At 37.8% G+C, this 12,988-nt stretch overlaps 1 protein-coding gene across 1 annotated transcript; it reads left to right on the top strand.

Moving 5' to 3' along the window:
• Nucleotides 1-8,277: 8,277 nt before the first annotated feature.
• Nucleotides 8,278-12,376, top strand: LOC116200018 (D-3-phosphoglycerate dehydrogenase 2, chloroplastic-like). Its single transcript, XM_031530671.1, has 5 exons — nucleotides 8,278-9,009; nucleotides 10,488-10,864; nucleotides 10,967-11,077; nucleotides 11,182-11,277; nucleotides 11,363-12,376. The coding sequence occupies exons 1-5, from the start codon at nucleotides 8,367-8,369 to the stop codon at nucleotides 12,032-12,034; spliced, it is 1,899 nt and encodes a 632-aa protein (XP_031386531.1). The 5' UTR covers nucleotides 8,278-8,366; the 3' UTR covers nucleotides 12,035-12,376.
• The last annotated feature ends 612 nt before the right edge of the window (nucleotides 12,377-12,988 follow it).

Raw genomic sequence — 12,988 nt, 5'->3', positions numbered from 1 at the left:
TACTAGTCCAAAATATTTATATCGACAGATTCAGGAAGCTACGGCACTTGACGGCTTGTAATTTCATTGCATGATTTGAGATATATCTTTCTCCGAAATTTCTACCTTACGAGTGAAAACTAAATTTCAACCTTATTTTTAAAACTTGTTTCCTTACTTTTCGCTCGAAACTTGATCCTAAGTAGTAGTACTATGTACAAACTTTCTATAGCCACTAAGAACACGAGAATCGAAGGTCCGACCAATGAGAACGAATGCTTTAAAATCGATTTCGAGACAAGAGTAGTAAAAGGATGGAGAACCAGAGGAACATTTTTTATGTAAAGAATTGATACTGACAAGGACCAAAATGATGTGATTAAAGAATGACTGAATTGATATGACCAAGTGGAGGGACGAAATTGAAATGATCAAGGACGAAATTAAAGTGATCAAGACGAAATTGATATGACTAATGACGAAATTGATGTAACCAAGGACAATGACGAAATTGATATGTTCAAGAATTAAATTGATGTGATTAATAACGAAATTGATGTGATCAGGGATAAAATTGATGTGATCATGAACCAAGTTGATATACTATTTTTTTAGGGATCCAATTGATGCAATTTGCAAAAGTTATAGACGAAATTGATTGTTTACTCTTCATAGAATAGAACTTCCGATAATTCCATCTTTCATATTATTTTCTGCAATTTTCAAAAACTTCTAACAAAAGTTCACCGGGAAAAAAAAAGAGAAACTTTTGACAGGAAAAATAGGGAACTCGGTTATGACATCACAACGCTATCAACATATAACAATGTCTAGTTTTTTTTTTTCCTTTTAATCAAACCAAATACTCAAAATTGGTATATAAGAAATTTTGTTTTTATTTCAGCAAAAAGGTTAACAAGTTTTCATAAAAAAAAATGATGCATGCGACGCACAACAAGAGAAAATTAGTCTAATATATATTTTAGTAAAATTGTCTACAAAAAATTAATATAGAAAATTAATGCAACGATAAGTATTTGAAGCCCAAAAAAAAATCTTAGAAAAAAACATATCAATAAAGAATTGAAGTTTTATCTTGGATTAACAGTTAACATTTTTGTGAAAGTGAAACTGAAATAATTGAAGACTATCAAAGTTGTCAAATCAAATATATGCAATAATATTACTCTAGCAGCTTTGCGAAAATCGGGGATCTTATTTTAAAAAGTTGTCTCAATTTTTTAATTCATTTAAAAGTTACTATTATTTAAAAATGAATAGTATATGAGATAATGAAGAAGATTTTTGAGATGATAATAGAATAGTGGGATTTTTTAAACTAATTTTTTCTTAATATCCTCGGCTTGTGGTTGAGTGACTCTTCAGCTATTCAGCCATAATGGTCATAATTAATTATTATATAAAAAAACTAAAACAAATTCCTTCATTCTAAAATAAGCATTAAATATTTTCTTAAAAAATTAAAAGATTTTATGGATTATGAATCAATGTTAAGAACAATTTACTAAACAAATTCTCTAGTAATTAAAACATTTCTTTATCAAAGTCGAATTAACTAAAATTTTGTTAATTTTTTACGTACATGCGCAATATGCTGATCTACACCTAGTTATCTTAGAAAATTGGAGAGATTTTAGTAGCTTGTTTATATAATAAAGTTTAACTTTAGGAGAAATGATGGCGGTTACAAAATAAAATTTTTTCTAAAATATAATAAGTTTTTTATTTTTAATATTTTCCTCTTAGATAGGAGAGATTGGTAATGTGTGTATATAAAAAAGTTACTTTAGGAAAAAAGATAGGAGATATTGGTAATGTGTGTATATAAAAAAGTTTAACTTTAGGAAAAAAGGTTGCGGTTACGAAATGAAATTTTCCATAAAATATGGTAAATTTATTATTTTCAATATTTTCCTCGAAAATACCAGAGATCTCAGTAATTGTATATATGATAAAATTTAACTTTAGGAAAAATGATGGCGATTACAAAATGAAAGTATCCATTAAATATATTTAACATTAGTATAGTCTCGGCTGTAATGGTTGAATTGTGGGGCGTGTTGACAAGATTGGAACAAGCATGGGGCCTTGGATATCGACATGTCATTCTCGAAGTCGATTTTGAGCTGGTTCCTAGATTTCTCATGAGCCTGGATTGAAGCGCCCCGCACATTTCCCGAATGATGGAAGAGATTAAAGGGTTGATCAGGAGGGAGTGTTCAACCTAGGTAGTTTACACTTACCGGTTGGTACGGAGTTCTCTGCAATTATTATGGGGACCTCATTTACTATTAGTAATCAGTGCTAGGTCTAAGAGTGCTATTGTTTAGCGATATTATTGCCTCTTCGTACCTTATTCTTGTTTTTTTTCCCTAATTTTTTCTTAATATTTTGGGATTTGGCTATTTTCTAATCTATCAAAAATATTTAAAAGTTGATTTAAAGTTATAAGATTTTGTTCATTTATTTAAATATATATATGTTTTTTGCAAATAATGTCAAATTATCAATTGATAGTTAATTGATACGTGGCACCCGCTACGTGTCATTTTTTTCATCAAAAAAAAAAATAAAATAAAAAAGAAGAAGAAAAGAGCAACTGAGAATGAGCTAGGTTTCTCCACTGGGTGGTTGGCAGCCTCATCGGAAGCCACCAAAGCCTTCGGAGAAATCGCCTCATTTGGTTTTTATTTTTTAAATTATTTATTTTATTTTATTTTTGTCTTCATTATAAGAGAGATTTATAAACCTAATACAATAAAATTGAAATTCTAATAGAGTACATGTAAATCGAATATGAAATATCTTAATTATGAGTGAATGTATGCGTTACTGCACTGCTAGTCTCTTTAATATGGATTCTTGTCTATCGAGGCAACCGGAGAGAATTGGGTTGCTGAAGAAGGAACAGAGGAGGTGGAGTTACTAGGTCGAATGGGTGGCAATTGGGCAGAAGAGGGAAATTGAGGCCTGCTGTTGCCGAGAGCAATGCAAGTTCACCAAGTCAGTCCATTAAGAGATGGATTAATCCCTCCGCCTCCAGCATTAGCAGCAGCATCTTGGAAATCAAAAGCAAAGGGGAAATAAAAATATTCGACCAATATTATCACGTGCCGATAAATATATACGTACGTAGCCCGTGGATATACGAAAAATATCGAAGCCCAACACATGGAAAAAGACCAAGCATCAAATAACTTATTCCTCATATGATTGGCAGAGACGAAAATTAAGTATATTACATATATATGGTTTCTTTATAGATGGTGTTGATGATGGTAAGCGATCAATTGAACGATCAATGGTTAGCGAAGGTTACAACCCCGTAATTTAAATGCATGAATGAATGCTTTAAAAGAACTAGCAAGATCTAGCTCGACGATGTGGGATACTTTCTCTCGGTAACTCCATTATGTTCAGGGGTGCCGGGGCACGAAATGTGGTATTGAACATGACCGTGATGGATTACCATATATGGTTGGCAACAATTATCAAATTCCATACAACTTTTGAACCCATCTCAAGATCCAATTTTCGTAAGTTAAAGGGAAAAAGATACCATCGAGTAAATCATATATGCCACAGTGCCCTAATGGATATAGTTTTAAGGGTAAAATACACTGGTAGTCCAAAATATTTCATAAATGTTTCATGTTGATTCAAAAAGTTTTTTTTACTACTTGACGGTACAAAATGTTTCAAAACCGTTTCTTTATAGTACATTCCGTCAATTCATGATTGACGCCGTTAGAAAATGCTAACGTGGGAAGGAACTTTTTAATAAAAAATATTTTTTAATTTTAATTAAAGCTCCAAAGTTTTTAAAATTTCAAAACGATCTAAATTTTTTGAATTTTTTGAATTTTGCCCCAACCTTGTCTCTCCCTCCACTGTTCATCGTCTTCCTCCTTCCCTCCACTGTTCATCACTGTTCATCATCTCGCCGAATCTGTCAGAAGCAGCAAAGCGATGGTAGTGTCCGACGAACCTGTCCCTCTCGAACTTCAGCGATTGTTCGAAGTCCTCACAGAGGGTGTGCTCGCTGAGCCAAGGGTGGCAGGGCGGGAAGTAGGGCAAGCGCGTGGAAGCCTCCTCTGCAGCCAGAGGCAGGAGGTTGTCCGATGTGTGTCGAGGGAAGAAGTCGAGCGGGGCGGTTTGGCTAGTGGCAATATGGGACACGTTGCATGGGGTCTTGGAGACGATGGAGAGGGGTGAGAGGTCGCCGGAGACGGAGCCAGTGCCAGAGTGCTGCCAGATTTCGACGACGTAGAAGAGGGTGCAGCAAATGGCCACCGTCGCTATGTAGTAGACGTTGTCCCTCCTCGTGCTGAAAGGGACGAGGCCGAGGAAGCTCAGCAGAAAATTAGCCGTCTTCGTTTCCGGGAAATTAAGGAAGAAAGAGACAGAGAAAATGGAAAACTCAAAAAAAACAGTTTCAAGATCGAAGTAGCTAGAGGTTCTAGCTCTGCTGAAAAGGTGACGATCGAGCTCTTTCTCAAGATTGGAAACAATGGAGGGGAGGAGGAAGACGATGAACAGTGAAGGGAGAGAGAATGTTGGGGTAAAATTGAAAAAGTTTAAAAAATTTAGGTCGTTTTGAAATTTTAAAAACTTTGGAGTTTTAATTAAAATTAAAAAATATTTTTTATTAAAATGTTTATTGCCACGTTAGCATTTTCTAACGGCGTCAATTATGAATTGACGGAATGTACTATAAAGAAACGGTTTTGAAACATTTTATATCGTCAAGTAGCAAAAAAAATTTTTTGGATCAACATGAAATATTGATGAAACCTTTTGGATCACCAGTGCAATTTACCCTAATTTTAAAGATAAATGTTCATACATTATGGGGAAGGACGGGGGCACATGCATTGCAGGCCACCCCTTCATATAGGTACATAAAAAGGTTTTTTTTTTTGGGTCAGTACATTGCCCCCTAATTGTTATTATTACTTCTTTTCTCTGCACATAGTGAAACATAATCTCTTATCTCAATAGACTGTTATTTCGTTTAGTGACTTATGTTACAAATGTGATAAGAATTAACAAAAGTTATATAGATTGAAAACTTAGCTAGCTAAACACAATTGTTTATTTCTAAGGAAAAAAATAAACGCGATAGCTCACTTGGAAAATATTTAAATTTTCTAATATAAAAAATAAAATAAAAATAAACAAATAGACATTAATTTACCAAAATTTGCTAATAGTATCTAATTAACCTTACTAATTAGTACATGAAAGAATTTCATGAGATACGTTGTCTTCCTGACTAAAATTCCTAGCTTCGTCCCCGATTATGGGTGATCATATATTGAGTCGTCGACCATCCCAACCGAGGTGCTTAGTCGGGTCTAGCACTAGAATTCGATGCCGAACCCCATCCATCGCCAGTTGAAGGACATGGAATTCAATTTTACTTGCTTCTTCTCCACCACAAATGGAGGGATATGGGCCCTATCGTTGTTTCAAAACAAAGAAAGAAAGGACATAAGAGGGTGTCATAATATGCATTTGTGAAAGAAAAGGACAAAATGTTTTTGGTAATTATTTAAACTAATAATAATAGATTTGTGCCAACAGGAGTCTATGATTCGATCTCCTTTTATTCATTTACTTATTTGGCTGCGAATTCGATCGATCTCCTATTTGAATGATTCATTATTGAGTAATTTTTAAATTTGGTGTTAGGACACGATCAGTCATGAGGTGGAGGGCCCCATGAAAATGGCGATTGTTGCAAGTGGGACGTCGAAGTGGGGCTTCAATCCTATTTCTTTACCAAAGGAAGACGAAAGGTGCCAAGAAAATATACAAAAACCCTAGATCGCTAGATGCACATGGTGCTAGGGTTTATATACATATATAATTGGTAGATTAGATATATATTAATTATATGATTGAGTAGATACTAGATTGAGTATATACATACATATATATATATATATATAATGAAGATCGTGGTATTTTCATTGTTATTTTTTTGGTTACACGATCATGGTATTTTTATTTAAGCCGAGTTATATATTATAATATTCCTTGCAGCAAAGCAATGAATGTTAGGGTCCCATGGAGCATCTATTGATCCGATAATACGTTGGTTTTTCTTTCTTATATGGTCAAGGACCCCAAGAGTGCAAATATATATATTAAGTGAACGATTTGTATATTATACATGTAAGAGCATTTCTTCCTCACTACGAAAGTTAATTAATTAAATGGAATAATTTCAAGGTCCATGTATATATCCACGTCCCTATCTGCACATAGTATGATATTTAAATGCCAACTACTAGCATAGTTGACAGCATTAGCTTCCGTGAAACCGATCGACTGTAAAAGTATGACTAAACTCATCCGTACTGCCTCTAATTTCCGCTCAATTCGTCATTCGGTGCTGTTTACATTCACTTATCGTTCAATGAATGGGTTATGAATATTGAATCTCATTGGCACAAAGTAGAAGTATCACGATGATTAGTTTTCTCCAACTTGCAATCTATCGATGCAAATTAACTTACGTAATGGACCTGCCTATGTACCTCTCGTGCTATATAAATAAAAAAATCATGTTATTATAATTAGAGTGCCTACTTGCTACCAAGACAAGTTCAAGTTTACCTCTAATAACCTGCTTCCTGTATTTGTATGTACTAGAAGATTTTGTTAATTGATGCATGAAAAAAGGTACACGCAAGTAAGCTTGCGTCGGTCCGTCGAAAATATGTAGATCTATCTACTTAATTAAAATAGGCTCTAATGGATTCTTGCGATGAGATCTAGTTTCATTCGTTTGAAACAAAATCAATTGCATAAATTTTTAGATAATTTTATGAACTTGCGGTAGACTGTCCTTCATTTTCCTTGTTGGCCCATATTAATGTATACATAAATCTTCCACCCAAAAAAAAAGAAAGTACAGATAAATCGAAGCATGCATCTAATGTTTGTCTTTTACTTATATCTCTTATCTTGGGCAAAACTTTGCCATTTTGTCCGTTTATTTATCGAGTAGACGATCAATTTGGTCCTTGAAAGATTTTCGAATCACCAGTTTAGTCCTTAATATATTTTTGTCATCAAATCGACCTAACTTTTTCTATTTCGTTATACAAAATGGTCTGGCTGTCGACTTTATTAATGGAACCGTGACAGAATATTGAAGACATCACATTTAGATAAATAAATTTTATTTTGCATATTTTTTGAAATATTGCAATCAAAATCCTTAATTTGACATGATAAATTTTATTTTTTTAATGTGCTAGTAAATTTATACAATTAATGTGCTTGTGATAATCTATACATATGATTAACTAATTATTTTCGAATATAAACTTTTCCATATCTATTTTAATACTTTTATATTAAATTATTTATTATTAAAAAATTTAAGTATAATTGTTACATTTATTGTAAAAATAGTCAATTTTACATATTAATAAATTTTTAAGTAGCATTTTAATTTCATAAATTTAAAACTAATTTTTTTTTTCTATTTTTACATTAATTCGAGCATTTGTTGAGTAGTATTTTTTGTTATTTAAGTTATTTTTATTTACATATAGATTTCTTCAAATCCGGTGATTAGTCCCTAGAATTTTCCTTCCAAGATAGGCTACTTGCTAGTATATGGAAAGTTACTGACATCTATCTAATTACCTACCTAAAATCATACCTGTCATATATGTGAATTCCAGAATAAACCAAAACATATCATTGATCGAAAAAGGCATGTAGGTAGATTCACCCCAAAAAATCTATTCCCGAAATGCATCCATCAAATATTGGATTCTATAAATTGAAGAAATCTATCGAAAACTACTTAATTGCATGTTTATTTTCTAATATTATGAAATACATATAGTTTCTACCCGTTCGAGAGGTATTAATCGATTTTGACACAGCAGCCGGTGGCAACATGAAAATGCATGCACATTAGAGTTCTTACTTTTGTGTTTGCTTATGTGTTTCCCATTACATCTTCATCTCCATTTGAGTTGGAAATTTGGAAATGTCATTGAGTAATTAGCCTAAATTATTAGTGGGGCCAAAACAGTAATTCCACGATTGGGATGAAAGTGAAACTCATCCATCAAATTGACCTTTCTGTTCCTCTTTGCTTGTGGTGGTTTCTCGTTTACCGATTTCCCAATTTCCATTGGCCCATAAATTAGAAAAAGATTAAATGAATGAAAAAATTAAATAAAAATCCAAAATTGGAGTCAGACTGCCTTCTCCCCCCTATAAATTTATCGGAGAGACATTCGCTCGCTCTCACACCAACCCCGCCTCCCCTGCCCTCCCATCCACAGGGAAAGCGAACAAGAAAATCACCATTAGAGCAAAAAGCTCCATCAACAATGGCCGCGGCTTCTTCTTCTTCTTCCTTGTCAATCCAACCCATCTTCTCGCCTGCTGCAGCTTCCCCCACCAATTCTAACAAGCCCAACCTCCTCTCCTTCCCCTCCAGCTCCAACCCCACCCCCATTTCCCTCAAACTCGTCAACTCCAGCCAGAATCCCACCAGCCAAGGTTCCGTCGTCCGGAATGCTCTCAAGGTCGCCGAATCGGCCAGGACCGCCTCCTTGGACACCCGGGATCGGGCCGCCGAGGCCGATTCGGGGCCGAGGCCCGCCATCCTGGTCTCCGAGAAGCTGGGGGAGGCCGGGCTGAAGCTGCTCCGGGGGTTCGGGAACGTAGAGTGCCTCTACAACCTGTCGCAGGAGGAGCTGTGCAAGAGGATCTCTGAGTTCGACGCGCTGATCGTGAGGAGCGGGACCAAGGTGACGAGGCAGGTGTTTGAGGCGGCCAAGGGCGGGCTCAAGGTGGTGGGCCGTGCCGGGGTCGGGATCGACAATGTCGATCTGCAGGCGGCCACCGAGTTCGGGTGCTTGGTCGTCAACGCCCCGACGGCCAACACCGTCGCCGCGGCGGAGCACGGCATCGCCCTCCTCGCCTCCATGGCCCGCAACGTCGCCCAGGCCGATGCTTCCATGAAAGCTGGTATAATACTAATCCTATAACACCACCCTCTTCTTTTAATTTTTTTTACTATTTTTTATTTCATAATAAATACATATAACATTAGGTAAAATAATTATAGCCTTACGTACCCAATAAAAAATGAAAAAAAAATAGTTATAGCCTTTATAAATTAATTACTGATATAAGTTGATTCAAATAATTCGATACATATTCCATTTAAATAAAGTTTTAATCTCATAGATTCGAGTATTATAAACGAAGAAAACTTATAATTAAAAGAGTTTTATTTCTTAGTAAATCGAATTGAATTAATTGCGATTCATCAGCTTCCAAAATACTCCTATGCACTCCCGGAAAAAAAAGAAAAAAAAAATACTGATCCACGGTCTGCAAATGCCCAGCAGTCCATGGCACATTTTCAAAGGAAGGAAATTTTTTAGATCTATGCATAATAATTATTACTGAAAAAGAAAATTCCAAATCTAGAACAGAAAAACCTCAAATTTTCGATCTCTACAAGAATTTCGACCCGCCAAAAAACATTATGTCTCTGTTCCTATACGACCCACATGTTCTCTAGTAAGCAGTACCGGGTATCTTTAGTCCGTACGGCCTTTACTAGTGAGCGAAAACTTAGGCCCTCCTATGGATTGCTATACAAGATCGGTTACTTCTTAAATTGTTTCCGAGACTATCGATATTCCTGAATGGGTTAAGTCGGAAGAGTGGAATTTGGATACGAGACCCGGTTGAGCTAGTGTACTCAAGGGCAATAAAAGCCGTTAATTCTTTTATGGTCACGACACAAGGAAATGACCATTGTAGTGCATTGCACGACTTTGTCTCGGGCATTGCGCAGCCTATAGCACGAGCAGGGTCGAATTTCCGCTTCCTAATCCTAATATTTTCCGTTCATAGGATAGTAATTCTGGTGGGGGGCTAAGAGTCGTGCGAGGCCTGATCATTTTTCGTGGAACAATGTCCCACATTAATCAATTCAATTGGACTAAGCACAGTACAATGATTTGTCTTCTTCAATTATTATAATGTAGGGATAGGTGGGGGAGTAGTTGGGTGCTTTGAATAATTGAATATCTGTCCTCCGTTGCTTTCATAATAGAAAAATAATAATATCTTTGGATTCTCTTTGCCCACTAACCCCCAGCTTTGCTGGATCTACATCTACATGTTGACCATGTGCGTATTTTACAATATATATATATATATATATATATGTATGTATGTATGTATAAATTTTTCATTTCTGATATTAGAAAAGACAGGACATCATGGTAGGACCTATTGATTTTTATTGGTATGAAAACCTCTTTGATGCGATCAAGATTTCATGTCACATGTAAATTCCGATATGTTGTACGATATGTAATTCCCGGACTCCGCTTGCCTAACATAGTCTGATAAGTTTATATTGGAAGGATGTTGCAAGAATGGATCCTTGCGCTTGGATTGCTAACATGGTCTTTGCGTCCTTGAAGGAAAATGGGAACGGAGCAAGTATGTTGGAGTCTCCCTCGTCGGGAAGACGCTGGCAATTATGGGATTCGGGAAAGTGGGGTCCGAGGTCGCGAGGCGAGCCAAGGGTCTCGGGATGCATGTCATAGCCCATGACCCGTATGCCCCGGCAGACCGGGCCCGGGCAATGTCCGTGGACTTGGTGTCGTTCGATCAGGCGATCGCTACCGCAGACTTCATTTCCCTCCACATGCCCCTCACTCCCACAACCTCGAAGCTCTTCAATGATGAGACCTTTGCGAAGATGAAGAAGGGAGTCCGAATCATCAATGTCGCGAGGGGAGGAGTCATCGACGAGGATGCTCTGGTGAGGGCTCTGGACAGTGGAGTTGTCGCCCAGGTATACATACATTAATTTCTTTCTTCATTCATATTAATTCACTGAATAAAACAGGTGAATCGTGATTGACCATATTAACCCGAATGTCGATGTTTGTATCAGGCAGCACTTGATGTGTTCGCGGAAGAACCCCCATCGAAGGATAGCAAGTTGGTGCAGCATCACAATGTCACGGTCACACCTCACCTCGGAGCTAGTACAAAGGAAGCACAGGTATCTTTGCCATTGATTAGAATGTCAAAATCCAATGGGGACTATCTGTTTTTTAACTTGTTCTTACTCTGTAAATCCACACTTTCGCTGTGACGAACATACAGGAAGGTGTCGCCATCGAGATAGCCGAGGCTGTCGTCGGAGCACTGAATGGAGAACTCTCTGCAACTGCTGTCAATGCTCCCATGGTTCCTCCCGAAGTAAGCCGAATTCTGTAACGACGCATACTTAAATACAGCCATGAGATTGTTCTTGTTCCTAAAATAAAGTTGGTGATATTTGCAGGTTCTCTCTGAATTGGCTCCTTATGTTGTTTTGGCCGAAAAGTTGGGCCGCCTAGCTGTTCAAATAGTTGCAGGCGGAAAGGGGATCCAGTCCGTCAAGGTGGTCTACAGGTCGGCTCGGGACCCAGATGATCTTGACACAAGACTGCTCCGAGCCATGATCACCAAGGGGATCATTGAGCCGATCTCTTCTTCCTTCATCAACCTTGTCAATGCTGACTACACGGCCAAGCAGAAAGGTCTCCGTATCAGCGAGGAGCGGGTGACCGTTGACTCATCTCCCGAATCCCCAGTCGACTCGATTCAAATCAAGATATCCAACATGCAGTCTAAGTTTGCAAGCGCTGTCACTGATAATGGAGACATCAGCATCGAGGGGAAGGTGAAGGATGGGATCCCCCGGCTCACATGTATCGGCACGTTCGACGTGGATGTAAGCTTGGAAGGAAACCTCATACTGTGCCGACAGTTGGACCAGCCTGGGATGATCGGGCAGGTCGGGAACATTCTTGGGCAGCACAACGTCAACGTGAGCTTCATGAGCGTGGGACGCACTGCCCGCCGCAAGCAGGCTGTCATGGCGATCGGAGTGGATGAAGCCCCAGACAAGGAAACCCTAATGAAGGTCGGGGCGGTGCCTGCAGTCAAAGAGTTTGTGTTCTTAGACCTATAGGGGTCGACCCCGAAAGGCCATATATTTTTGTGGTCTTGAGTTATGAATAAGGCTGGGCGCGAAATATCTATGGCAAATACCTATGTCCTCCAACAGAAGCAGAGTTTGTGGTCATAGTTTGTGCTTTTATCTATAGCTGAGGCGTCTCATGTCAGATTGGTTTCTTGCATCAGCTCGTAAAGGGGAAGCTTCCTTTCGGCTGATCGAAGCAATCGAACCTGCATATGTAGAGGATTGAATGATATGGTCTTGTTAGACTGGTATTTTATTAATCCTGGTCCGGTTTTAGTGGAGTTATTTTATCATGTATCTGAAGTGTGGCAAGGGTCCCATTTGCCCAAATCTCATCAAAGTGTGCTAAAAGAATCAGATGCAGCAGAACTTCATCCTTTCCCGAAGGTAGGCTATTCAAAGGGGCGCTCCGAAGCTTGGGGGTATTAAGCATAAGCACTGATAATATCAACTATGACATAAACAATCCCAAACCTAAGAAGTGCCAGAGAGCAGCATATTTAACTATAGCACTAGGAAAATCATTGGAGTTTTTTAAACTACAGATTTCACACTCACTGGACGAAAAGCAGTGTATCCGGCCACATATCTAAGTAGGTGTTGATAATGCGCCGCTCAGGCTTCCAGAAAGCTTAATCCACTAGATGCACAACCTAACAAACTCATTGAATCATTTCCCCATGAAACATCATAGGAGAGGAATGAATTTATAGAGAAGACCAAAGTTGGTTTGTATGTGCGCGCACGTGTGCGTGAGAGAGAGAGAGAGAGCTTATGTGTTCATCATCGAAGTTATGTTGTCCCCTTTGAGCAAGATCCTCCCTGCACCATATTATCAGATTATCTCGGCAATAGCAAATGAGTACCTAGCATACAGTGGAAGAGTGCAAAGAAGTGCAATCTACCAAGTGACTCTCTAGTCTTCTTTTTTTATGTTGACTT

Source organism: Punica granatum, chromosome 3, assembly GCF_007655135.1.
Source record: "Punica granatum isolate Tunisia-2019 chromosome 3, ASM765513v2, whole genome shotgun sequence".
Lineage (NCBI taxonomy): Eukaryota > Viridiplantae > Streptophyta > Magnoliopsida > Myrtales > Lythraceae > Punica > Punica granatum.
This window is presented reverse-complemented; position numbering and strand designations above follow the sequence as displayed.

Coding starts and splice junctions, on each gene's coding strand:
- LOC116200018 (XM_031530671.1), top strand. CDS start 8,367: ATGGCCGCGGCTTCTTCTTCTTCTTCCTTGTCAATCCAACCCATCTTC. Junction 10,865..10,966: donor ACAGTGGAGTTGTCGCCCAG/GTATACATACAT, acceptor TGTTTGTATCAG/GCAGCACTTGATGTGTTCGC. Junction 11,278..11,362: donor CTCCCATGGTTCCTCCCGAA/GTAAGCCGAATT, acceptor TGATATTTGCAG/GTTCTCTCTGAATTGGCTCC.